Genomic DNA, 21,775 nt, shown 5'->3' on the forward strand with positions numbered 1-21,775 from the left:
ATTCATCTTTTAAAAAAATCTAAAAGTCTTTATAATCTAATTCTGAAAGAAAAATATTCGTATGTATTAACTACAGTCACATAAATGTCCTCCTAGTACAACCAAAACCAAGGTAACAATTCTGTGAAAATACCACAGAGTGTAGACAAGTTTTTCCCAAACTATCATTCCCAGGAAGATTCTGGAATGTACCAGGTAAGAAGCAATAGCTTCAGATAAAATTAGCAAAAATTTCCTTTAACTAAACTCCAGGTGAATGCTGAGTGGTTTTTGTGGTTTTTTTTTTTTAATTTTGTTTTGGTTTATTTCTGAAAAGAAATAAATATAAATAAAATAAATTTTAATAAATTTAAGAACTTTTTATTACTTTATATATAACTACTGTATTTAAGCACCATAGTTACAAAGTTGTTCATGATTAAACTTCAGTCATCCAATGTACACCACTCTTCACCAGTGCACATTTCCCACCACCAATCTCTACAGTTTCCATCTCAACCTCCTTCACCCTCCCTTCCCCACTGTCTGTCTCTGGGGCAGACATTTTACTTCCCGCCCTCTATCCCCTCTTTACTTTTTTTTTTTTTTTTTTTTTTTTTTTTTTTTGGTTTTTGGGTCACACCCGGCAGTGCTCAGGGGCTACTCCTGGCTCTATGCTCAGAAATCGCTCCTGGCAGGCATGAGGGACCACATGGGACGCCGGGATTTGAACCATGGATCTTCTGCATGAAAGGCAAACACCTTACCTCCATGCTATCTCTCCGGCCCCATCCCTCTTTACTTTTTGACACGGTGGTTTGCATTATTGCTAATGAAGGGGTATCGTACATATGACTTTATTCCCTTTCAGATCCCAGTTATTGTTCAAAGTGATCAGTTCAAACTATCATTGCCACAGCAGACGAACCATTCACTACCCTTATGGCATTCATCGTTCTGTGTGTGTGTGTGTGTGTGTGTGTGCTTTAATTTAATTTAATGTTTTTATATTTTCATTTAAAAAACCAGTTTCAGGCCCGGAGAGATAGCACAGTGGCATTTGCCTTGCAAGCAGCCGATCCAGGACCAAAGGTGGTTGGTTCGAATCCCAGTGTCCCACATGGTCCCCCATGCCTGCCAGGAGCTATTTCTGAGCAGACAGCCAGGAGTAACTCCTGAGCACCGCCGGGTGTGACCCAAAAACCAATAAATAAATAAATAAATAAATAAATAAATAAATAAATAAATAAATAAATAAATAAATAACCAGTTTCTTGTTTAGAAACAACAGGGAGCCATATCTACTCCCTGCTACTTTGGAAGCAAGCAGGTGGCTCTGCAAAAATGCTATAAACAGGTCTAGGAGGGAAGAGTAACAACATGCCAGAGACCCTGAGAAGCACTCCAGGGCTTTGTAACCCCATAGAAAGGCTGCTGTAACCCCACAGAAAGGCTGAGATCACTCAATCCATGGCCCCCACCCTAGACTGGCACCTTGGGCACTGAGTGCTATATCAAGATGATATAGCACACTGTCAATTTTTCTCATGAAAAGGAAAACAATATATTTTTTCCTTAAATGGAATTGTCAGAGGTAAAGAGCCACAGAACTTTTTATTCATTATTTAATTTTCTGGTGGAAGTATTTCTTTGATGTGGAATCTGATGGTACTTCCCCAAATCTTTGCTGAATCATTTCCAGTTGGTGAATATATTCTGTCAAGGAATGTTCTGGATCTTGAGATAGTCAGTCAGGGATCTTTCTGATCTAAAATTTGGGGATAGATTGGACCATTCTCTCATCCTCCAGCTTCTTACCTTGGATTAGTCCTCTTGAATCTCATCTCTTTTGTCTCTGGGTATTATTACAATACTATCTTTTATTTTTCTTATACACCATAATTGAGTGAGGTTTTTCTAAATTTATCCCTCTCTGACTCATTTCACAAAGCATAATAATCTCCATATCCATCCATGTATAATAAATTTCAGAACTTCATTTTTCCTAACAACTACATAGATTTCCACTGTATAGATGTGCCAGTTTTTTTATATACTCATCTGTTGTTGGTCACCTAGGTTACTTCCAGTTTATGCCTATTGTAAATGTGTTACAATGAAAGCAGCAGCAGCAGGGCAAGTATTGTTTTTGTGTTTTGTTTTGTTTTGTTTTTGTGTTTTTAAGGTATATTCCTAGGAGTTGTATTGCATGATAATATGGAAGAGCAGTTTCTAGCTTTATGAGAAATATCCTATTTGTTTTCGAAAAAAGCAAGACCAATCTGCATTCCCACCAGCAGTAAATAAAGGTTCCTTTCTCCCCACATCCATGCCAGCACTGATTGTTCTTGTTCTTTCTGGTGTGTGCCAGTCTCTATGGCATAAGATGATATCTCAATGTTGTCTTGATTTGCATCTCCCTGATGATTAGTGATAGGAAGCAGTTTTTCATGTGTCTTTTGGCCATCTATATTTCTTTATTGAGGAAATGTCTGTTCATTTCTTCTCCCCACTTTTGGATGGAGTTAAATGTTTTTCTCTTCCTGAGTTCTATCATGCCTTGTATATCTTAGATATTTAACTCCTTATTTGGGTATTTGGTGAATAGTTTCTCCAATTCCATAGATAATCTTTATATCCTTGTTACTGTTTCCTTTGAGAAGTTTCTCAGTTTAATGTAGTCTCATTTGTTTATTTTTGCTTCTACTTGCATGGCTAGTGGTGTTTCCTCCTTAAAGACGCCTTTAGCTTCAATGTCTAGGAATGTTCTGCCAACATTTTCCTCTATGTACTGTATGTATTCAAGTCCAACATCATGGTCTTTAATATAATTTGATTTGACCTCTGTGCATGGCAATAGAGGTCTTTATAAATTTTTTGCATGTAGTTGCAAACACCACTTGTTGAAGAGTTTTCCCAACACCACTTATTGAAGAGGTTTTCCTTGTTCCACTTTGCATTTCTTGCACCTTTATCAAAGATTAACTGATAATATGTCTGAGGATCAATTTCAGAATATTCAAGTCTATTCCACTGATCTAGCAGTGGCCCTCAAACTTTTTAAACAGGGGGCCAGTTCACTGTCCCTCAGACAGTTGGAGGGCCAGACTGTAGTAAAAACAAAATCTGTGAACAAATTCCTATGCACACTGCTTATATCTTACTTTTAATTGAAGAAACAAAACAAAACAAATACAATATGTGGCCTGTGGGCCGTAGTTTGAGGACCATTGATCTAAGATGTCTATCTTTATTCCAGTACCATGGTGTTTTAATGATTACTGTTTTACAATACAGTTTGAAGTTGGGAAAAGTTATGCCTGCCATCTTTTTTGTCAAGGATTACTTTAAATATTTATGTTTATTACTCCAGATGAGTTTCAGAAGTGTCTAATCCACTACTTTGAAAAATGTCATGGGTATTCTCATAGAATTGCATTAAATCTGTACAATGCTTTGGGAAGTATTGCCATTTTAATGTACAATGCTTTGGGAAGTATTGCCATTTTAATGTTAATCCTCTTGATCCATGAGCAGGGCATATGCTTCTATTTCCTTGTGTCCTTTTATTTCTTGAAGCAGTGTTTTGTACTTTGCTTTGTATAGGTCTTTCACCTTTAGCAGACTCCAATGTACTTGATTTTCTGAGGCACAATTCTGAAATTATTTTTTAATATCTTTTTCTTCCCTTTCATTATTTGTGTATAAAATAATATGGAATTTAACTATTAATTTTGTAGCCTGACTTCACTATACAAGTCTATTGTTTCTAGAAGCTTTTTTATCAACTCTTTAGGGTTTTCTTCATAAAATAGCATGTCATCTGCAAACAGTGAGAGCTTCACTTCTTCCTTTCCTATAAGATGCCCTTGCCTAATTGCTTTGGCAAGTACGTCCAGTATATATTGAATAAAAGTAGTGAGAGGGACAAATTGGTCTTGTGCCAGATCTTAGAGGAAAGGCATTTAGTTTTTTCCCCCACTGAGTATAGTATCTGTAATGTGTTTGTGGTAAATGATTTTAACAATATTTAACAATTTAACTTTAACAATATTGAGGAATTTCCTTCAATTCCCATCACATTGAGTATTTTTTTTTATCATGAATGGGTGCTGGGCCTTGTCAAATGCTTTGTCAGCATCAGTTGATATGATCGTATGATTTTTTTTCTTTTATCGATATGTATATTATATTGATTGACTTGCTTATGTTAAAGTAACCTTGCATCCCTGGAATAGATCCTACTTGGTCATGGTGTTTAACCTTCTTGATGATTACAAATATCTTGTAAAAGATATTGGCCTATAATTCTTTGTGTGTGTATAGTGTCTCTGTCTGCTTTTGGTATCAGAGTGATGTTAGCTTCATAGAAACTGGGAGTGTATCTGTTTCATCAATGTCCTAAAACAGTTTGAAAAGAATTGGCAGGATGTTCTCTTTAAATATTTGAAAGAATTCACTAGTGAATTCAATTGGGCCTGAGCTTTTGTTTTGGGGGAAGCCTTTTGATTACCATTTCAATTTCCTCTGTTCAGGTATTCCAGATCAACTGTGATTCAACTTTAGAAGTTATAGGTGTCCAAAAATGTTTCTATTTCTTCCAGGTTTTCTTGTTTTGTAGGCAAAGATTCTCAAGGTAAACTCTTTGAATTTCTGTAATATCTGTAGTAACATCCCCCCTTTACATTTTTGCTTCTGTTCATTAAATTTCTCTTTCTCCCTTTCTTTATGAGTCTTGCTAATGGTTTATTGATCTTGTTTATTTTTCCAAAGAACCAACTCATTGATTGTTTTTAGGTGTCCTGTTCATTAATTTCTGCTCTAAGTTATATTATTTCCTTTTGCCTACCTATTTTCAGTTGATTTGTTGCTCCTTTTCCAATTTCTTTTTTTTTTTTTTTTTTTTTTTTTTGGGCCACACCCTGTGCCGCTCAGGGGTTACTCCTGGCTATGCGCTCAGAAGTTGCTCCTGGCTTCTTGGGGGACCATATGGGACACCGGGGGATCGAACCGCGGTCCGTCCTAAGCTAGCGCAGGCAAGGCAGGCACCTTACCTCCAGCGCCACCGCCCGGCCCAGCCAATTTCTTAAGCTGTGCCTTTAAATTGTTTATGTAGGCCTTTTCTTCCTTCCTGATAAATGCTTGCAAAGCTATAAATTTTCCCCTTCACACCACTTTTTCTGTACCACAATTTCTGATAATTTCTCTGTCTTCATTCTCATTTGTTTCAAGGCATCTTTTGATTTCTTCTCTGACCCACTGGTTTTAAGAAACTTTTATTAAAAGAAAAAAAAATACAAGAAAAGCAGACTGGGGTGAGGCAAGATAAAGAAACTGGGCACACTGGTAACAAGAAATGTGAATCAGTAAAGGGATGGGTGTTGGAACATCATGTGACTGAAAATCAACTTGCAACTGTGTATCTCATGGTGATTCAATTAAAAATTAAGAATATTTGGGGCCGGAGAGATAGCACCGCTGCTTTTACCTTGCAAGCAGCCGATCCAGGACCTAAGGTGGTCAGTTTGAATTCCAGTGTCCCATATGGTCCCCCATGCATGCCAGGAGCTATATCTGAGCAGATAGCCAGGAGTAACCCCTGAGCACCACCGGGTGTGGCCCCCCCAAAAATTAAGAATATTTGATGTAGACATATTTAAAACCAAACTTTCAAACTAGCTAATATTTAATGGGCACACAAATAAAGGTTGCTTGCAATTATTTCTTTTTCCATCGGGAAGGCCCTGTAAGCTGGAAAAATAAACAATGTATACCTAAAAACCAAAGCAGTAAAAAAAAATTACTTGAAATTGACAGAGATATTAACTATATAATATGTCAAATCTAGCATTTTTCTTAACACTATTACAGTTTTAACTCACCATAGGCAAGCAACCGCATGGAGGGTGCTGGTTCATCTGTGTTCAAAGACTTCAGACCTTCATTGGCTTTTCTAAAATAAAATCACATAATATTTTTAAGTAGTAGATATCAGGAAAATGCACCAAATACTTTCAAGTTTCACCTTGAAAGTCTCATCTTGAAAAATCCCTTTATATTTTTAAATTCATTTAAACATAACCCAAAGTTATTAAAATTAATTACAACCAAGTCAGCTTTTGTTTTGTTGTGTCTGTTTTTGTTTTGGAGCCACATTAGGCAAGGGACCATATGCACTGTCGAGGAACAAACCCAGTTGGCCACATGCAAGGCAAGTACCTTGCCCACTGTACTATCTCTGGCCCTTTAGCTTTAGTTTCATTTTACTCACATGGTAGTCAGAAAATAATAAAAAGTATAAGCCATCAAAGATCGGCTTTAACAATGTTTCCATTACTTTCTGAGTTTAGTATATATTTAATTCAACACCTTAATTTTTCCTATTCCTAAAATACTTTATCTTCATCCTCTTTTTGTGTATGTGTTGGTTTGTATCTTCTGTTCAGATTATATAATTATACCATCATCCCTTTGACTTTCTAATTGATAGAAAATAAATTGTATTCATCTTTCAATGTCTATTTTTATTGTTTTTATCTTGCAAAATATATTTTATTATCATATTGCAGATCTTCCACGAAAGTCAACATTTTGGTAAAAAGTGAAATATTTGTCCAGAAATTACCAAATATGCAGTACACAATATTAGTGATAGAGGTTATTATGACTAAAATTCTGATCAAATTTTCCACCTTCATCTTTTTTTTATCTTTATTTAAACACCTTGATTACAAATATGATTGTAGTTGGGTTTCAGTCATGGAAAAAACACCTCCCTTCACCAGTGCAACAATCCCATCACCAATGTTCCAAATCTCCCTCCTCCCCACCCCACCCTCGCCTGTACTCTAGACAGGCTTTCTACTTCCCTCATTCATTCACTCTATTTTTCAGGAAGTAATTTCTTAAAGAAGTCATTCTTATCAGTAGTTGGCATTCACTAATATCTTCTTATAATATTGTAGTGCAAATGCCCATATATTTAGTTATGTACTCATATATATAATCATGATTTTGATTGTAAAATATAGAATTTCTTATGTCCCAATGTTTCATGGGAGAAATAAACAGGAAAGAGTACGATGCTATTGTCAGAAAGGAAATTTAAGTGTTGCCTTTGATATTTGTTTGTTATTCTTTAATATTTGCAAGAATTTATAGAAATTTCTTTTTTGGTTTGTTTTTGGGGCTATACTTGGTGATGTTCAGGGAACACTTTTGGGTCTGCACTCAGGAATATAGGATGCCAGAAACTGAACACAAGTCACATGCAAGGAAAGTAATATACTATCATTCCAGCACCAGAAATTCCATTTTCAGATCTTTTCTAATATATGACTTTTGCTTCTAGACAAAAGATTTCTCACTTTGGAGCCAGAGAGAGCAGCAGGTAAGGCATTTGCCTTGTATGCTGTCAATTCTTGTTCAATTCCCAGTATCCCTTATTTCCCCACCACCCCCCCAGTACCACCAGGAGTAATTCCTGAGTTCAGAGCCAAGAGTAACTCCTGAACACTGCTGTGAACCCCAACTCAATTTTAAAAGAATTCCTGGGTTTTTTTTTTTTGTGATTTAAATTGATTTGTAGGGGCTAGAGTGATAGCACAGCTATAGGGTAATTGCCTATCATGTGGCAGACCAGAATGGATGGTAACAATAGCCAATAGACAACAGAAACCAGGGCCAGGAAGATTAGTCCATGGTAGAAAGCTTGCAAAAAACTATGGTTGAGTATATTTAGGCCAGAGATGGACCACTATGACAATAATTGGAAACAATCACTCCTGACATAAACTAAGTGCTGAAAGAAAGTAAAATAGTATACATGGTACCCCTTCAGTAACAATACTGCAAACCATGGTGTCTAAAATTAAAAAAAAAAGGAAGAAAGAAGGAAGAAGAAAGCAGGAAGAAAGAGGAGGGAGAAGGAAAAGGAGGAGGAGGAGGAAGAGAAAGAGGAGAAAGCAGAGGAGGAGAAGGAAAAGGTGGAGAAAAAGGATGTCTGTCACAAAGGCAGGTAAGGGGGGAGGGCTGGAAGGAAACTAGGGTCGTGTATTGGTGGTGAAAAATGTGACCTGATGAAGGGATGGGTATTGGATGATCACTGTATGACTGAAACTCAATCATGAATAACTTTGTAACTGTATTTCAAGAAATTCAATTTTAAGTTATATAAAAACAAACAAAAAAGAATGAAGCAGTTGGTACTTAAACTTGGTGGACTATAATTAAAAGGAGAAAAGATATTTCTTTGTGAATTACAAGTTTTATCTGATTTTTTTCTAAAAAGATTGTGTGAACTTTCTATTCAGATTAGTTGCCTTCATATTTGTCCTTGCATGCATGGCCGTCTATATTGATTCTAAGAACCATCCCTGGAGAAAATTCGTGCAATTAAACAAAGAGATAAATTCAGAGTCTCATCTTAAAGACAATTACAACTTTTGAGGGCCAGAAGATGGTTTGTGCCTTGCAACCATGAGGTTGAAGCTTTAATTCCTTGTGTTCATATACATACACTAAAGACTATCCAGTGCCACACATGATTTCTGGTCATACCACAATCAGGGGTGTGGCCTAAAATTCAATAATAGTAAGAATAATAAAAAAATTTTAAATAAGATTAAAATTCATTAGATGTGAATTTTTCTTATAAAACACAAAAACAATATAATTGAGAAGCTTACCCATTGTAATTTTTAAAAACTATATAAAAAGGGGCTGGAGTGAGAGAACAGCAGTATGGCATTTTCCTTGCACATGGCAGATCCAGGATGAACCTTGGTTCAATCCCTGGTGTCCCATATGGTCCTCCAAGCCAGGAGCAATCTCTGAGCGTACAGCCAGGAGTAACCCCTGAGCATCACAGGGTGTCAGGGTGTGGCCCAAAAAGCAAAAAAAAAAAAAATCTATATAAAAATTCTTACTAAGTATGGAGCATGGAGATAATTTAAAGGATAGAAGCACATGAGGGAATCCCAATTTATATCCCTAGCACCTCATAGACTCGTAGCTTCTCCATGAGTGACCCATAAGCACTGAGATTGAACTACCACTAAATGTAATCAAAAACAAAAATTCCTACCAAGTGAGAAAATCACCACTGGGTTCAGATAATCTTAGTTTGATGCTTCCATGACAAGTTAACCAATTTATCTATTACCTAATAATTTTAGAAACTTTTAATGATTCTTGTCTAATCCAAGGATATTAGGTGCCATAAAATATTAAAATACATACATACAGAACTTTCTTCTGATCAGCTAGAATTTTTTTATAAATAAGAACATAAAATTATGAAAAAAAGTACTGAGTTGGGAATGTGGCTCAGTGATAAAGCACTTGCCTTATACATGTGGACTCAATTCCCTATGCTGGGGAAAAATTGTGCACGTAAGTATGTGTATGTGTGTGTGTGTCTACTTCAACTATAATAAATTTGGTTAACCCGCAATACAGTTTGGTAGGATAAAGGCTTGATTCTTTCCAATTTATAGATTAGGACTATTCTTTAATTAAGCTATATCTTAATTAAAGTGTCTTAACTATAAGTGTCTTAATAAGTATCTAGACTAGAGAGTGCCTGGTAATAAGTAAAATTTTGAGAAATAATTTTGGATAAAGGGAAGTATATTCTTAAGTTAAAATACTAAATATTAAGTGTTGGACAGATAGTATTGGATAGAGTATTCACCATGTATACAGCCAACCTGAGTTCGCTCCCTGCCATCTCATAGGGCCACAAGGAATGATTCCTGAACATATAGAAGTAAGTTCTGTGTACCGGGCAGTGTAGTCTAAAACCCAAATAAAATACTAAATATTATTAGATTGTAAATGTACCAATCCCTTGTCAAAAGGTATGGACCTTTTTATTAATTTTTTGGGGGGAGGGGGAGGGCCACACACTAGTGACGCTCAGGGATTACTCTTGGCTATGCGCTCAGAAATCGTTCTTGGCTTGGAGGACCACATGGGATGTCAGGGATCGAACCCAGGTCTGTCCTAGGTCAGCCATGTGCAAGGCAAACACCCTACTGCTGTGCTATGGCTCCAACCCCAATGTTTTAAATTCTCAACCATAAATTCAACTATGGTGAATTCAAAGAAGATGAGGTGAACATTTAACTTACTTTAAAAGCTTATAATAGGCAAACCGGAACAATTCTTGAATACAGACTGAGAATAACATTCCAAATATTAGCAGATATTTTGGTGCTGGTTCATTTCTGTAACCAGTAATGACTCCGACTAGGAACCAAAGAAAGGAGGAAACCAGTATAGACACCAACCAGAAGAAAGCTCTGAAAAACAGGAAAAAGCAAAAGTCACAGGTGAACATAAATACAGGATTTATTTTAAGTCATTACTTAAAAACATAAAAGCCTATGCTCAACAAGAAACAGCATTCCTAATTAACTTCAGAGCCTTAAGATCCTTCTTAATCAATGGTATATTTTCTCTAATGAAATAAACATGTAGTTTCAAAGGAACATGAGGTTTTCCAAATCAATCACTCTTTTTTCTTCATGTTATTTGAAAATACGTCTGCAAATTGAACCTGCCAAAGACTGCTTGTTACTCATCCTAATCATTGCTGCGCAAGTGTCTTTTCCAGATAAACAACTACCTGTCTGTTATCAGAAAAAGGGTCTAACACCCGGGGATGAGAACCTGGCAGGGTTGGATTTTTTTATATTTCCTTTGGAGATGGGTAATTGTTTTGTTTTCTTTTGTTTTGGATCTGATTTATTGTTTGTTTGTTTGTTTTATTTTTTTTAGGGGGAGGGTGTTAGGCTATTCCCTGGTACCAAATAAGATGCAGAGAATGGAACCTGGGTCATTAGTGAACAAGGCAAGCGCTCCACCCGCTGTGCTATCAGGCCCCAAGGGTCTAATGATTTAATTACAAGCTTCATCTTATTAAAAAAAAAAGTGTGTGTAAAAGGAGGCTGCCAGATCTATAGATCTGCTACACCAGTCTCATTCGTCGGTAGCCAGACTGGAAGGGGAGTTGGGGGGTGACGGGAGGGATGGAGTCGGAGAGCCTGAGCTGGACCCCCGCCCCAATATCCGAACAGCCGCTAGTGACGCTTCAAAAAAAAAACAAAAAAACAAAAAACGAGGCCCAAATAAATGAATCACAGCGGAAGCGGCGCAAGGTCCCACACGCCCTTGTGGCCTGTCATGAGCCTTCCTAACGGAACTCGGTGGAGCCTTTTCCTCCATGTCGGTGATTTTCAAGGACCCACGATCATGAAGATGATGAAGATGACGAAGAGACCTGTTCCTGCGGAGAAAGAAGCTCCGCAAAGGCGGCCATCAAGCCGGCACGGGACAAGCCCGGCCCGGGCCGCTGCAGGTGGCAGACTGGGCCGGTGCCGAGGAAGCCACCAAGAACCCCAAGGCGAATGATTGTTTCCCCCGACTAGTCTGAATGAAAGCCTGCAGGGGTCCGAGACGGCGGGACACCTGCTGCTCGCCCAGGTGCTGACTGACCCTCCTCCGCTCGGCTCGCGGGTGCTCAACTAAACACCGGGGCGGTGACAGATGTCACTTAGGTGCGGATCCCCCGATTGGAGCCCAGCCACGTTTCTCTCTCGTCGGCTTCTCGACTCGGAACCGAGCGTCACCCCCAACCCAAACTTGGGGTCCGGGGCCGGGAGACTCGACGAGGGTCAACCTCGGGCCTCTGCGTCACAACCCCGGGAGGCCCTGGGAGGGGGCTCCGGGGGGGCGCCGGGAGCCCGGGAAGAGGAGGAAGAGGAGGGAGCCCAGGTCGGGATGTCCCGGCGCCCCCACCTCACCCACCCGATGATGAGGAAGATGACGCGCAGCGGCTCGGTGGCGATGGTGAAGACGTAGAGGGCGAGCGCGGGCCCGAAGGCGATGAAGGCGCAGCCGAAGAACATGGTGGCCGTCATGGCGGCGACGCGAGAGCCCGGCCCGAGGGGGGGCCGGCCAAAAAAAATAAAGCGCGGAGCCCGCGGGGCCGTGAAGGTGCCGAGAGAGGCCGGAGGACAGGAGGCGAACGAGGGGTGTGAGGGACGGAGGAGGAGGAGGAGAGGGAAGGCGGGGCTAGGGGAGGAGCAAAGGCGAGGAGGCCAAGATGAAGGCGGAGAGGGCGTTGACAGTGAGGAGAGGGCGCCTGAAACGCAGAGGGGGACGGAAGGGGCGGGGAAAAGGGCGGGGCAAAAGGACTGTTGACGAATGACCAAAGGAGAGGCAGGCTCAGGGGGCGGGGCAAATGAGTCCGGACAGGCGATTCGGTGGAGGCGGAGACGAGGCGGGGCTGGGAAGTGAGTCGCGGAGAGTAGGGAGTGATGCAAAGTAGGTGGGCGGGGAAAGGGAAGGGACGGGGCAAAGTCAAGGAGGCGAAGATGCAGGCGGAAGACGCACAGGGGGAGGGAAGGGGCGGGACAAAGGGCTGTTGACGAATGGGGAGAGGCGGGACCAGGGGGCGGGGCAAATGAGTGCGGACAGGCGATTGGGTGTAAGAGCAAAAGGGCGGAGACGAGGCGGGACTGAGAAATGAGGAAGAGCGGAGGGAGAGGGCGGGCCGAGTAGGACGCAAAGCAGGTGGGCGGGGGAAGAGGCGGGGCAAAGGAAAGGGGCGGGGCAAAGTGGTGAGAACCAGAAACGGAGGCGGGAGAGCGTAGGCGGCATTAGGGGAGGAGCCCTTAAAGGGGTGAGGTCAGCGCGGGAGGGGAGAAAGCGGAACGGGCGTCGGAGTCCCACTAGACTTAACGGTCCGCCCTTTGCCGCAGGATTTGTCGTGACTGAGCTTTTGCTGGGGGCTTTAGGGCGGAGCTTAGCCGCGGGCTCTGTCCTACCCTCTCCTTCGGTTCGCTGGTGCTGACGAAGAGGCTGGGGAAGTCCTTAGAGGCCTAAGGAAAGATTCCAAGTAAATGATGGAAATAGAGGACATTTTGCCCTTTTGTATTGTTTCAGGAAAAACACACACTGGAGTGGTAACCCAGACGGTATCTCAGGGCAAAAGGCTGCAACCAAGGTTGTTTTGGTAGCTGGTTTGATTTTTCTCTTTACCCTTCCTAAATATGCAAAGTACAAGTGGTCCTCCCAGGTATTCTCTATTGACTACAGTGACAGCTCAATGCTCAGTTCTTATGTGATCATTCAACTCACCCACAGTAGATATCAAGGCACCCTCCTAGGGGCTTTAATTTTCTGTTGTTCCACCCACAGCATAAAGAGGTTTTCACTAGGATAGATCCTAAAATGAATGAGATAATTGTAAAAATAAAACTGATATTTGCTATTTTTTTATAAATCGATTTCTGAGAAAGTTTATTTTTTTTAAGTTGAGGGTGTGAGCTATGGTAGCACAGCTGGTAGGGCGTTTACCTTGCACGCGGCCTGCCCAGTTCAATCCTTGGCATCCCAAATGCAGAGCCAGTAATCCCTGAGCACTGCTGGGTGTGGCCCCAAAACAAAACAAAAAGACAAAAACAAAATGTGGTTGACCATCTTTTTTGATCTCCATGTAAATGCGTGGTTTGTTGAGTATTGTGCCTCTTATAATAAATAGGAGTATTGTTAACCATGACCTTTTGTGGTTTATTGCTTTTGTGTATGTGTTGCCAGGATCCAATTTCAAGTCCCTTTCGGCAGAAAAGTGCTCTATTGCTGAGTCACATCGCTCATCACACCACTAGTTCCTATTTCTTTAGGTCACACTCAGTGGTGCTTGGGGAACCATGTAGTGGTAGGTAGCTAGAACTAAACCTCTTGCATGCAAAGCATATGCTCAACCTGTTGAGCTATAAAGCTCCTTAATTGTTCTTTAATATATGTAAGACATATACTGATATATATTAGGACTTGACAATGATTTGCAGCATCTCTAAATATGAACCTTTAAATAATACAAATATTCAGTTCTTATGGGAAAGTGTCCTTATGTGTTCATATTTATAGCAATTGCCATTTTGAGTGGACTGAAACAACTCCTGGTGAAATGAGTCAAAATAGCAGTTCTAAGTAAATGAACTATTATGGAGATTTTTTGGGTTCGATCCTAAATCAGTTACTAAATGAAATTCTGTACAGAAATGTTTGAAAACAGTGACTCCATTTTACCCCACATATTTGCTTTTATCATCTCCAAACCAAATAATAAAAATTAAAATAGAGAACAACTTATAAATTACACAGCTTCAGCAGTGTTAATTCTGATGATGACTTAAATTCACGAATTCAACATTTATTAAACACCTATTTTATTAAACACATTTAATAATTAGTACTTTCAGACATGTCAGGCTTCTTACTGGATATTGTAGTCACAAAGATTGAAAACATGGTCACTGACCTCCTGGGAACTTGAATCTAGTTAAGAAAGTGAACAGGTGAGCTACATTTTTGGTACAGGGATAAGATGTTGCTATGACCTAAAATCCAGTAAAGCTCTTCCTGTTTCTGAAAGCAAAAAGTGGTAGAACAACAGAAGGTGCAACACAAAGGCTTGAATGAGGACATGTGGTATTCAGGAGGCTGAGATTTTACCTCTAAGATTTGGAGCACAGAATGAGCTCAGGTGGAATAAGATCTGTCTAAACAAAGGGAGAAGAGAATGGCCAAGGAATTTGTTTGCCAATCTGAACAGTTTAACTACCAAGCAAGGTTCAAGATATCACCAAAGGATTGTCTGGCAATAACGTAAAATCCACTTAAATCCATTTAAAAAAATTGACAACTGCCAAAAGGGATTGGAGGATACTTAGAGACCTGAAGAATGGTGCAGGGACCTGTCAAAGACAGAAACAAATATAAATGGATAGTTTAAAGATTAAGAAATAGAGCACTGGATAAGTATAGTGGGTATATTTGCCATGCATGTGGCAGGTCTTGGCTTGATCTCCGGCATCCCATATGGTCCTGAGTCTGCCAGGACTGACGCACCCCTCCCAATAAAAAAATTAGAATTGAAGGTGGATTCTTTGTGGATTTAAGCAGACACTAGTGCTTTCTAATGAGAGGGAGGGAGGGAGGAAGGGAGAGGGAGAGGGAGAGGGAAAGGGAGAGGGGAGAGAGAGAGAGAGAGAGAATGAAGATAAAGAACCGGTTTCTCCTTCCAAGATTAGTTGTTTGGTGGGTTGGTTTAGATGATGATGGAATTTCAGACAAGTAACAGACCACTCAGCTTTGTGTGGGGCCTGCTAGAAGAAAAAACTAGGACTGGAGTTAAACTTGAAGGCTGTATTAGTTTTCTACAGTTGACATTAAAAAAAAAATTAAAATCAGAGGCCAGAGAAACAGAACAGCGGCATTTGTCTTGCAAGCAGCCGATCCAGGACCTAAGGTGGTTGGTTCGAATTCCGGCGTCCCATATGGTCCCCCGTGCCTGCCAGGAGCTATTTCTGAACAGACAGCCAGGAGTAACCCCTGAGCACCGCCAGGTGTGGCCCAAAAACCACAACAACAAAAAAATTAAAATCAAAACTTGGTGGTTTAGGGGGAAAAACAACAACAAAAAAAAAAACTTGGTAGTTTAACCCAACAAAGATTTATTCTCTTATAGTTATGGAGATCAGAATAAAAAAAAAAACTAAGAGGCAATAGCCATGGTATAGGATCTGGGCTAATTTCTGCAGGACACTTTAGGGGGATATCCTCCCTCCAAATACCCAAAACTTGGAGGTTACCTAAATTCGTTGGCTCTTACCCCTGCATCGCATCATCTTTTCTCTATTTCATCTCATTGCTGTTTCCTACTGTGATGTCTGAGTTTCCCTCACAAAATCGTTTGGGGTTACACAAGAACCACCTGGGCAGTCCAAAACTATCTCCCATACAAGACCTTTGTGTTGATCACATCTGCAATGTCCCTTCTGTCATCAGATAACTAGAACATGGAGACATACTCAAGTGGCCATTAGTCAGCCTACCATACAAGTTATGAACAACTAAGCTCTATGAGAAGAGTGAGATTATTTAGAAAAAATAAAAAGTGGGAATGGAAAGAATATTTTCACAGAAGCTCAGGAAAAAAAAAAACATTTCTAGGGCCACAGTATTAATAGAATGGGTAGGGCACTTGCCTTGCGAACTGTCAACTGTTCTGGGTTCGATCCCCAGAACCCCAATATGGTACCCCAATCCCACCAGAAGTGATTCCTGAGAGCAGAGCCAGAATTAAGCCCTGTGTACTGCCATGTGAAGCCCCCAAACAAACAAACAAACAAAAAACTACATTTCTAGAAGAGAAAAATATACTGGTCAAATGCTGCCCAAAAATTAACCAAGACTGGGGCCAGAGCAGTGGCACAAGCGGTCGGGCGTTTGCATGTGCTAACCGAGGACGGACAGCGGTTTGATCCCCTGGCGTCCCTTATGGTCCCCCAAGCCAGGAGCAATTTTTTTGTGTGTGGTTTTTGGGTCACACCCGGCAGTGCTCAGGGGTTATTCCTGGCTCCATGCTAAGAAATTGTTCCTGGCAGGCACGGGGGACCATATGGGACGCCGGGGGTATTCGAACCGATGACCTCTGCATGAAAGGCAAACACCTTACCTCCATGCTCTCTCTCCAGCCCCAGGAGCGATTTCTGAGCGAATAGCCAGGAGTAACCCTTGAGAGTCACCGAGTTTGGCCCCTGCCCCCCCCCAAAAAAAAAACAAAAAACAAAAAAAGAAAAACTAACCAAGAGGACTGGAAGAGTTAGCTATTTTAACAACTAGATTGTGTAAGCATAAAGTCAATGAAAAGATAGGGTGGAAGTCATACTTGGTCAAAGTTGCAGGACAAGTGGACTAATGAAAAAGGAAAGATGATAAGTACAAACAACTCTGAAGAAACGTCATTGTGACACAGTAGAGGGAAATAAGCAGAAGGTGAAATGGCTGTGCAAGGAAACAGAAAGGTAAAAAAAGGATGCTTAGATTCTGGGGGAGAGGTAAGAAAGCTCAACACACTTGGATGATGTAAGAGAAAAGCTATGAGATCCTTGAGAAACAGCAAAGTAGTGGGAAGGTAAATTAGAGGCAGAGAGAAAAACCCGGAATAGGAAGAATTCCTTTGCTCTAAGAAAAAGAAAGTCAAGATGAGAAGCTATAGATTAGGACAGAAGAGACAAGTAAAAGTGGTTTCTATGTTTCTATACTTTTCTTTTTGAGGCAGAGTCAAAGACTGGTATTTCAAAAGTGAAAGATGAAAAAGGAAACCTAGGAAGAATAGTAAAGGTTTGAAAGGGTGGTGAGGGAGAGAGGAAGGTGCACAGAGGTGCACAAGCAAAGAGTTCAGACATGGAAAAAAATAAAATAAAAGATCAGGAATAAACTTGCAAGAACTTAAAAGGGCAGGAAAATAAATTTACCATCTCTGTAAGAGAATGATCTCTGTGTACTCTGAATTAATATGAGCTACAGATCTGGCCATTTCTTTAAATAGTTAAACAATGATATTTCAGTTGTAAAGTTTACTAAAATATAACAAGACTTACATTCCCTGTACGAGTCACACCCCTAACACATCCAAAGAAACATTTTTAAGATGTCCAATCCAACTCAGAGTCATGACTATTTTCATTATTTAGTTTTTATTTGAGATGAACATTATTGTAAAAAAAAATTGTCACCCCGAATAAAATCCTTTCTTTAAAAAAAAAACAGCATCAGTATCAGTACATAGTTAATAAATTGGCTAAAACAAGATTAACCACATGACAGGTCTAATAATCTGCAGGAGCTTTTCACATTAAGTCATTGGAGCAAAAATAATATATGCTAAAACATAGAATTCTCTGAAAAAGAGTAAATATTTTCCACCAGGTATATAATTTTAGTCATAGTTTATGGTTATGCTGCATAAAAGAAACTGCAGTGTCAGTTGCAAACAAACTACTAAGTTATAGAAATGAGAAACTATAATCATTAAATTCACATTTAAAAAGGTAAGAAAATAAACAAGAAGATCTATTAGTTCTTGGCAATAAGAAATATTGTTGTATATGGCACAAGCATTTTTAAAGACAAAGTAAAATTTGAAAACATCCCTAAAATAGCTTGTTAATTTTCATTTCTATATATTTCAATTAGATATTTCTCATAGTGAACATGACACCATTAACTGTATTACTGTTAAAAAGACATATTCTACTGTAAAGTTGTGCTAACATTTGAAATTTTATTAGCATGATCTGTCCCTTTAGGACAAGGAATTTCATTTTTAGACATCTCCCTCTTCCCCCTTTTCTTTGGATGTAACAAGAAAGAATACGGAATGTCATTTCTGTCTAAAGAAAAACTCTAAAAAGAAAAAAAGAGAGAGAAATAGCTGACAGCAGAAATCTGAGATAAGTACCCAACATAATGAAACACCATTTATAAAATTTGAGCTCAGAAGCTTAATTTTAAAGAGTTAATGACTAAATTTATTAACAAAATTTCTAAGTCATGAGCTATAAAAAAAGTCTGATTACACCTAACACAAATGATCACAGGAAAAACTTGGTAAATATTTATACAGGCAGATTCTTGGCATTCAGAATCTGTAAAATGGAATTATAATCTCTTTACATATTTCTGCCAAAATTTATATTGCATGGCTAAATTTAATAAACAGGGACACAATTTTTGCACTGTTGGGTATAACATGTATGCTCTATTCTAAACTAAAACTACCTCCTACTTTTACCGATGATGTCTTCATAAAATAAAATTCTAACTGTACTGGATTATTAAAAGTTGGCTGTTTTTCTACTAAGTATTAAGAAAACAAGTTAGCTAAATGAGGTATAATTTAAAAATAGTCCTTCAAAGTAAAAAGTAAACTCTTCTGAAAATCTGTAATAAAGACTACCCCCAAATGTTCCTGTAAAGAGTAAGAAACCCTGTGACACCCCCTAATTGATGCACAGATGGGCAATTTTCTCATAATTTGTCTGGAGTAAAATAAGTTCCTGTTCCTGGTGAAACATTTTACAATCAACAATTTACATGTCACTTAGCTATAGCATATTTTCGCCGTTTTATCCCCTCAGACTCTATTTAAAAATGTCCCAAGTTTAATCATTGTGAAAAATGGGAGCATTAATAATAAAATGCAGCTGCAAATATTTCTTGTACCTTTCCTATAAGATCATAAAAAAGGTTCACACCAAACTGAATGTCTTCAGTTTCATTCAGGAAACAACCAATAATAATCTGTCACTAAATTCATCTACAAATAGAAAAAAATGCACTATATGTACATTATAAGCAAAATGGATTATTTTATTGGGTCATTTTACCATGCAGAAAGGGAATTTCCTATTATCTTAGTTCAAATCATGTACAATTTAGCAAAGCTAAAATGTAAGAAAATAGCAAAGACAATTTATTTCTATATAACAGAGTATATACCCCCAATTTGCTGCTACTTCAAAAAGCACTTTTAGCCTCGTCTAACTTTTACAGGCTCTTTCAAAGGGAAGTTTACGGAGACTAGTCAGTAACCTATATAAGAGTAAAGAATAATGAATAAAACAAAAACAAAGCCTTGTTAAAAAAATGAAGAAGAAAAAGCTAACCGCAAAATATGTCAGTTTTGGTTTGCAGACAAACCCTGAGATATAAACCAAAGTGTTAAGACACCAAATAGTCAGAGGTAAATTACTAAGAATTACATTCAAGTGGTGTCATAGCACTTGCCTTTTTGAAAGTAATTTTTTACCATCCCAAAACTTAACTATTTAGACTGCTGCCCTGCCCCCAAACTGTTGAATAAAAGATGTTTCGGAGAATTATGTTGTCTTTCAAAAAAATCTGTCTAATTTTAAGATGGTAGATCCATTATCTCTTTCAATCAAGGAACTACTGATTATACTGGGAAACTAGTGCTTTTTAACCTATAGGTAAATAAAAAAAAAAAAAACAAGGAAGCTGAAATTTTTCAACAGTAAGTTTAGTGTGTCCATCAAAAGTAGCTCTGGTATAGTTGCTGCTACTAAACTGTATAGAAGTGTCCAAACAACAGTAAAGGTTGATTGGTCCAAGCATTCTAACAATACATTTTAATCTGAGGCAGAATTCTGCTAGGTAACAAGTAATTCATTTCTGCTTTCATCTCCATTCTTTTTTTCTGTGGGGGGGGCACACCCATTTGATGCTCAGGGGTTACTCCTGGCTAAGTGCTCAGAAATTGGCCCTTGCTTGGGGGGACCATATGGGATGCCGGGGGATCGAACCGCAGTCCTTCCTTGGCTAGCGCTTGCAAGGCAGAGACACCTTACCTCTAGCGCCACCTCACCAGCCCCTCATCTCCATTCTTAACTATCTAGCAAAACGATAATTTTTAGGAGACAAATTATGCAATATAGGTGGAATTGCTACTGAAATAATTCATTTCTTGAATCACCTCTTAGAGGAAAAATAACAGCTATGACATGATCATCTGAATTTGGCACATGTCAGTACTAAATAGTTTATTCCCTTAGGAGGCAGTATCATCTATAAAAGGTAAACCAGTACCAATGAGAAAGGCAGCTAAGCTTTTGGTTGGCTTTGGTCCAAGGACTGGACCTAGTTCTATAACAACGAACCTGAACAGATGAAACTAGAATCTACACATTCAACAACTGTTTCAAAACTGAAACCTTGATCATATTTCTCTTAAAAAAAAAAAAAAAAAAAAAAAAGGTTTTGTTTTGGGGCCACATTTGGCAGTGCTTAAGGCTTACCCCTGGCTGTGCCTGGAGGGGGTGGTTCTGGAGACCACAAGTGATACAATGGAATGTACCCAGGTGGGCTGAACTGCATGTATGGCTGGCAACAGGCAGCATCTTACCTGCTGTACTATCTCTCTGTCCACTAATTTTTTTTTTAATCTAGTAAGAAAAAGGCCTATTTTCACCAAGATCTATCTCTAAGAAAGCTAAATCAACAAGTGCATCTTTCTCCCTCTTGGTAAGCTTTCTAAAAATTAAATTCTAACTCTCGTTAGCACTTACATGCAGGTATCAGGATAGGAATTAGTGATTACATCTAAACCAGCAAATTAAAACATTAGCTTAAGAAAAAAATAATTTCATGTGTGCTGATTTTAGGAAATCACAATTATAGACTCTAAGCTAAAATTATAACAGGCCCGTCTCTCTGCATATGTCAAATTTCCACTCAGAAGTTCTCAATTAGACTGTATGTCCAAATGTGTCATCAAATATCTTATGTTTTTAGTCAGAGAATCATTACAATAGCAAATGTAAGAGAGAACAGCAAATACAAACCACAGATAAATGAGATCAAGATTATTTCCAAATGCATTTCTAAAAATTCGGTAGAGATGATCAATTAAAATTGAAAAGTAATTTATTTAGCTACCCAGACTGGCAAAAAAAAAAAAAAAAAAAAAAGAACTAGGACAAACCTGACAAAATTAAGAATTTGTGGCCTATGATGGATATTTTTATAAATTTTGAGAGAAAATTATCAGAATCTAATGACTCTTATTTTAGAAACCATAAGTCAGAGCCTTTACATAGATGCTATCAATACATTTGGCCATATAAATCAGACCAAATGTCTTTTAGCACGTTAACCTTTGCTTTAATGTTCCACTTTTTTTTTTACAACATCCCCAAAGACAAAAATTTGCCTAGAATTTTGTGAGATAAGAGTATGCAAATGAGTCTAAGACTCTGTTGTAAGGAAAGGTTAACAATGATGTGCAAAGTGAAAAAGAAAGCAGCTTCTGCAACAGGTAACAAAACAAAGAAAAAACAAGGTAAGTTCTGGATGTGTCTCCACTTCACTGTTTTCCAGCTAGAAAAAAAAGGAGCCTTTTATCTTGTTAGGCCATGAG

General features: G+C 38.9%; 1 protein-coding gene across 1 annotated transcript in view; it reads right to left on the reverse strand.

Annotated features, from left to right (window-relative positions):
• APH1B (aph-1 homolog B, gamma-secretase subunit) overlaps nucleotides 1-11,907 on the reverse strand; it is a 29,793-nt gene extending 17,886 nt beyond the window's left edge. Inside the window, exons 1-3 of the mRNA XM_049773043.1 lie at nucleotides 11,791-11,907; nucleotides 10,113-10,283; nucleotides 5,862-5,932 (exon numbers count right to left, since the gene is read on the reverse strand). Of these exons, the coding sequence (XP_049629000.1) occupies nucleotides 5,862-5,932; nucleotides 10,113-10,283; nucleotides 11,791-11,903 (355 nt within the window). The 5' untranslated portion in view covers nucleotides 11,904-11,907. The remainder of the gene's footprint in view (nucleotides 1-5,861; nucleotides 5,933-10,112; nucleotides 10,284-11,790) is intronic.
• Nucleotides 11,908-21,775: the final 9,868 nt, after the last annotated feature.

Source organism: Suncus etruscus, chromosome 5, assembly GCF_024139225.1.
Source record: "Suncus etruscus isolate mSunEtr1 chromosome 5, mSunEtr1.pri.cur, whole genome shotgun sequence".
In the NCBI taxonomy this organism is placed as follows: Eukaryota; Metazoa; Chordata; class Mammalia; order Eulipotyphla; family Soricidae; genus Suncus; species Suncus etruscus.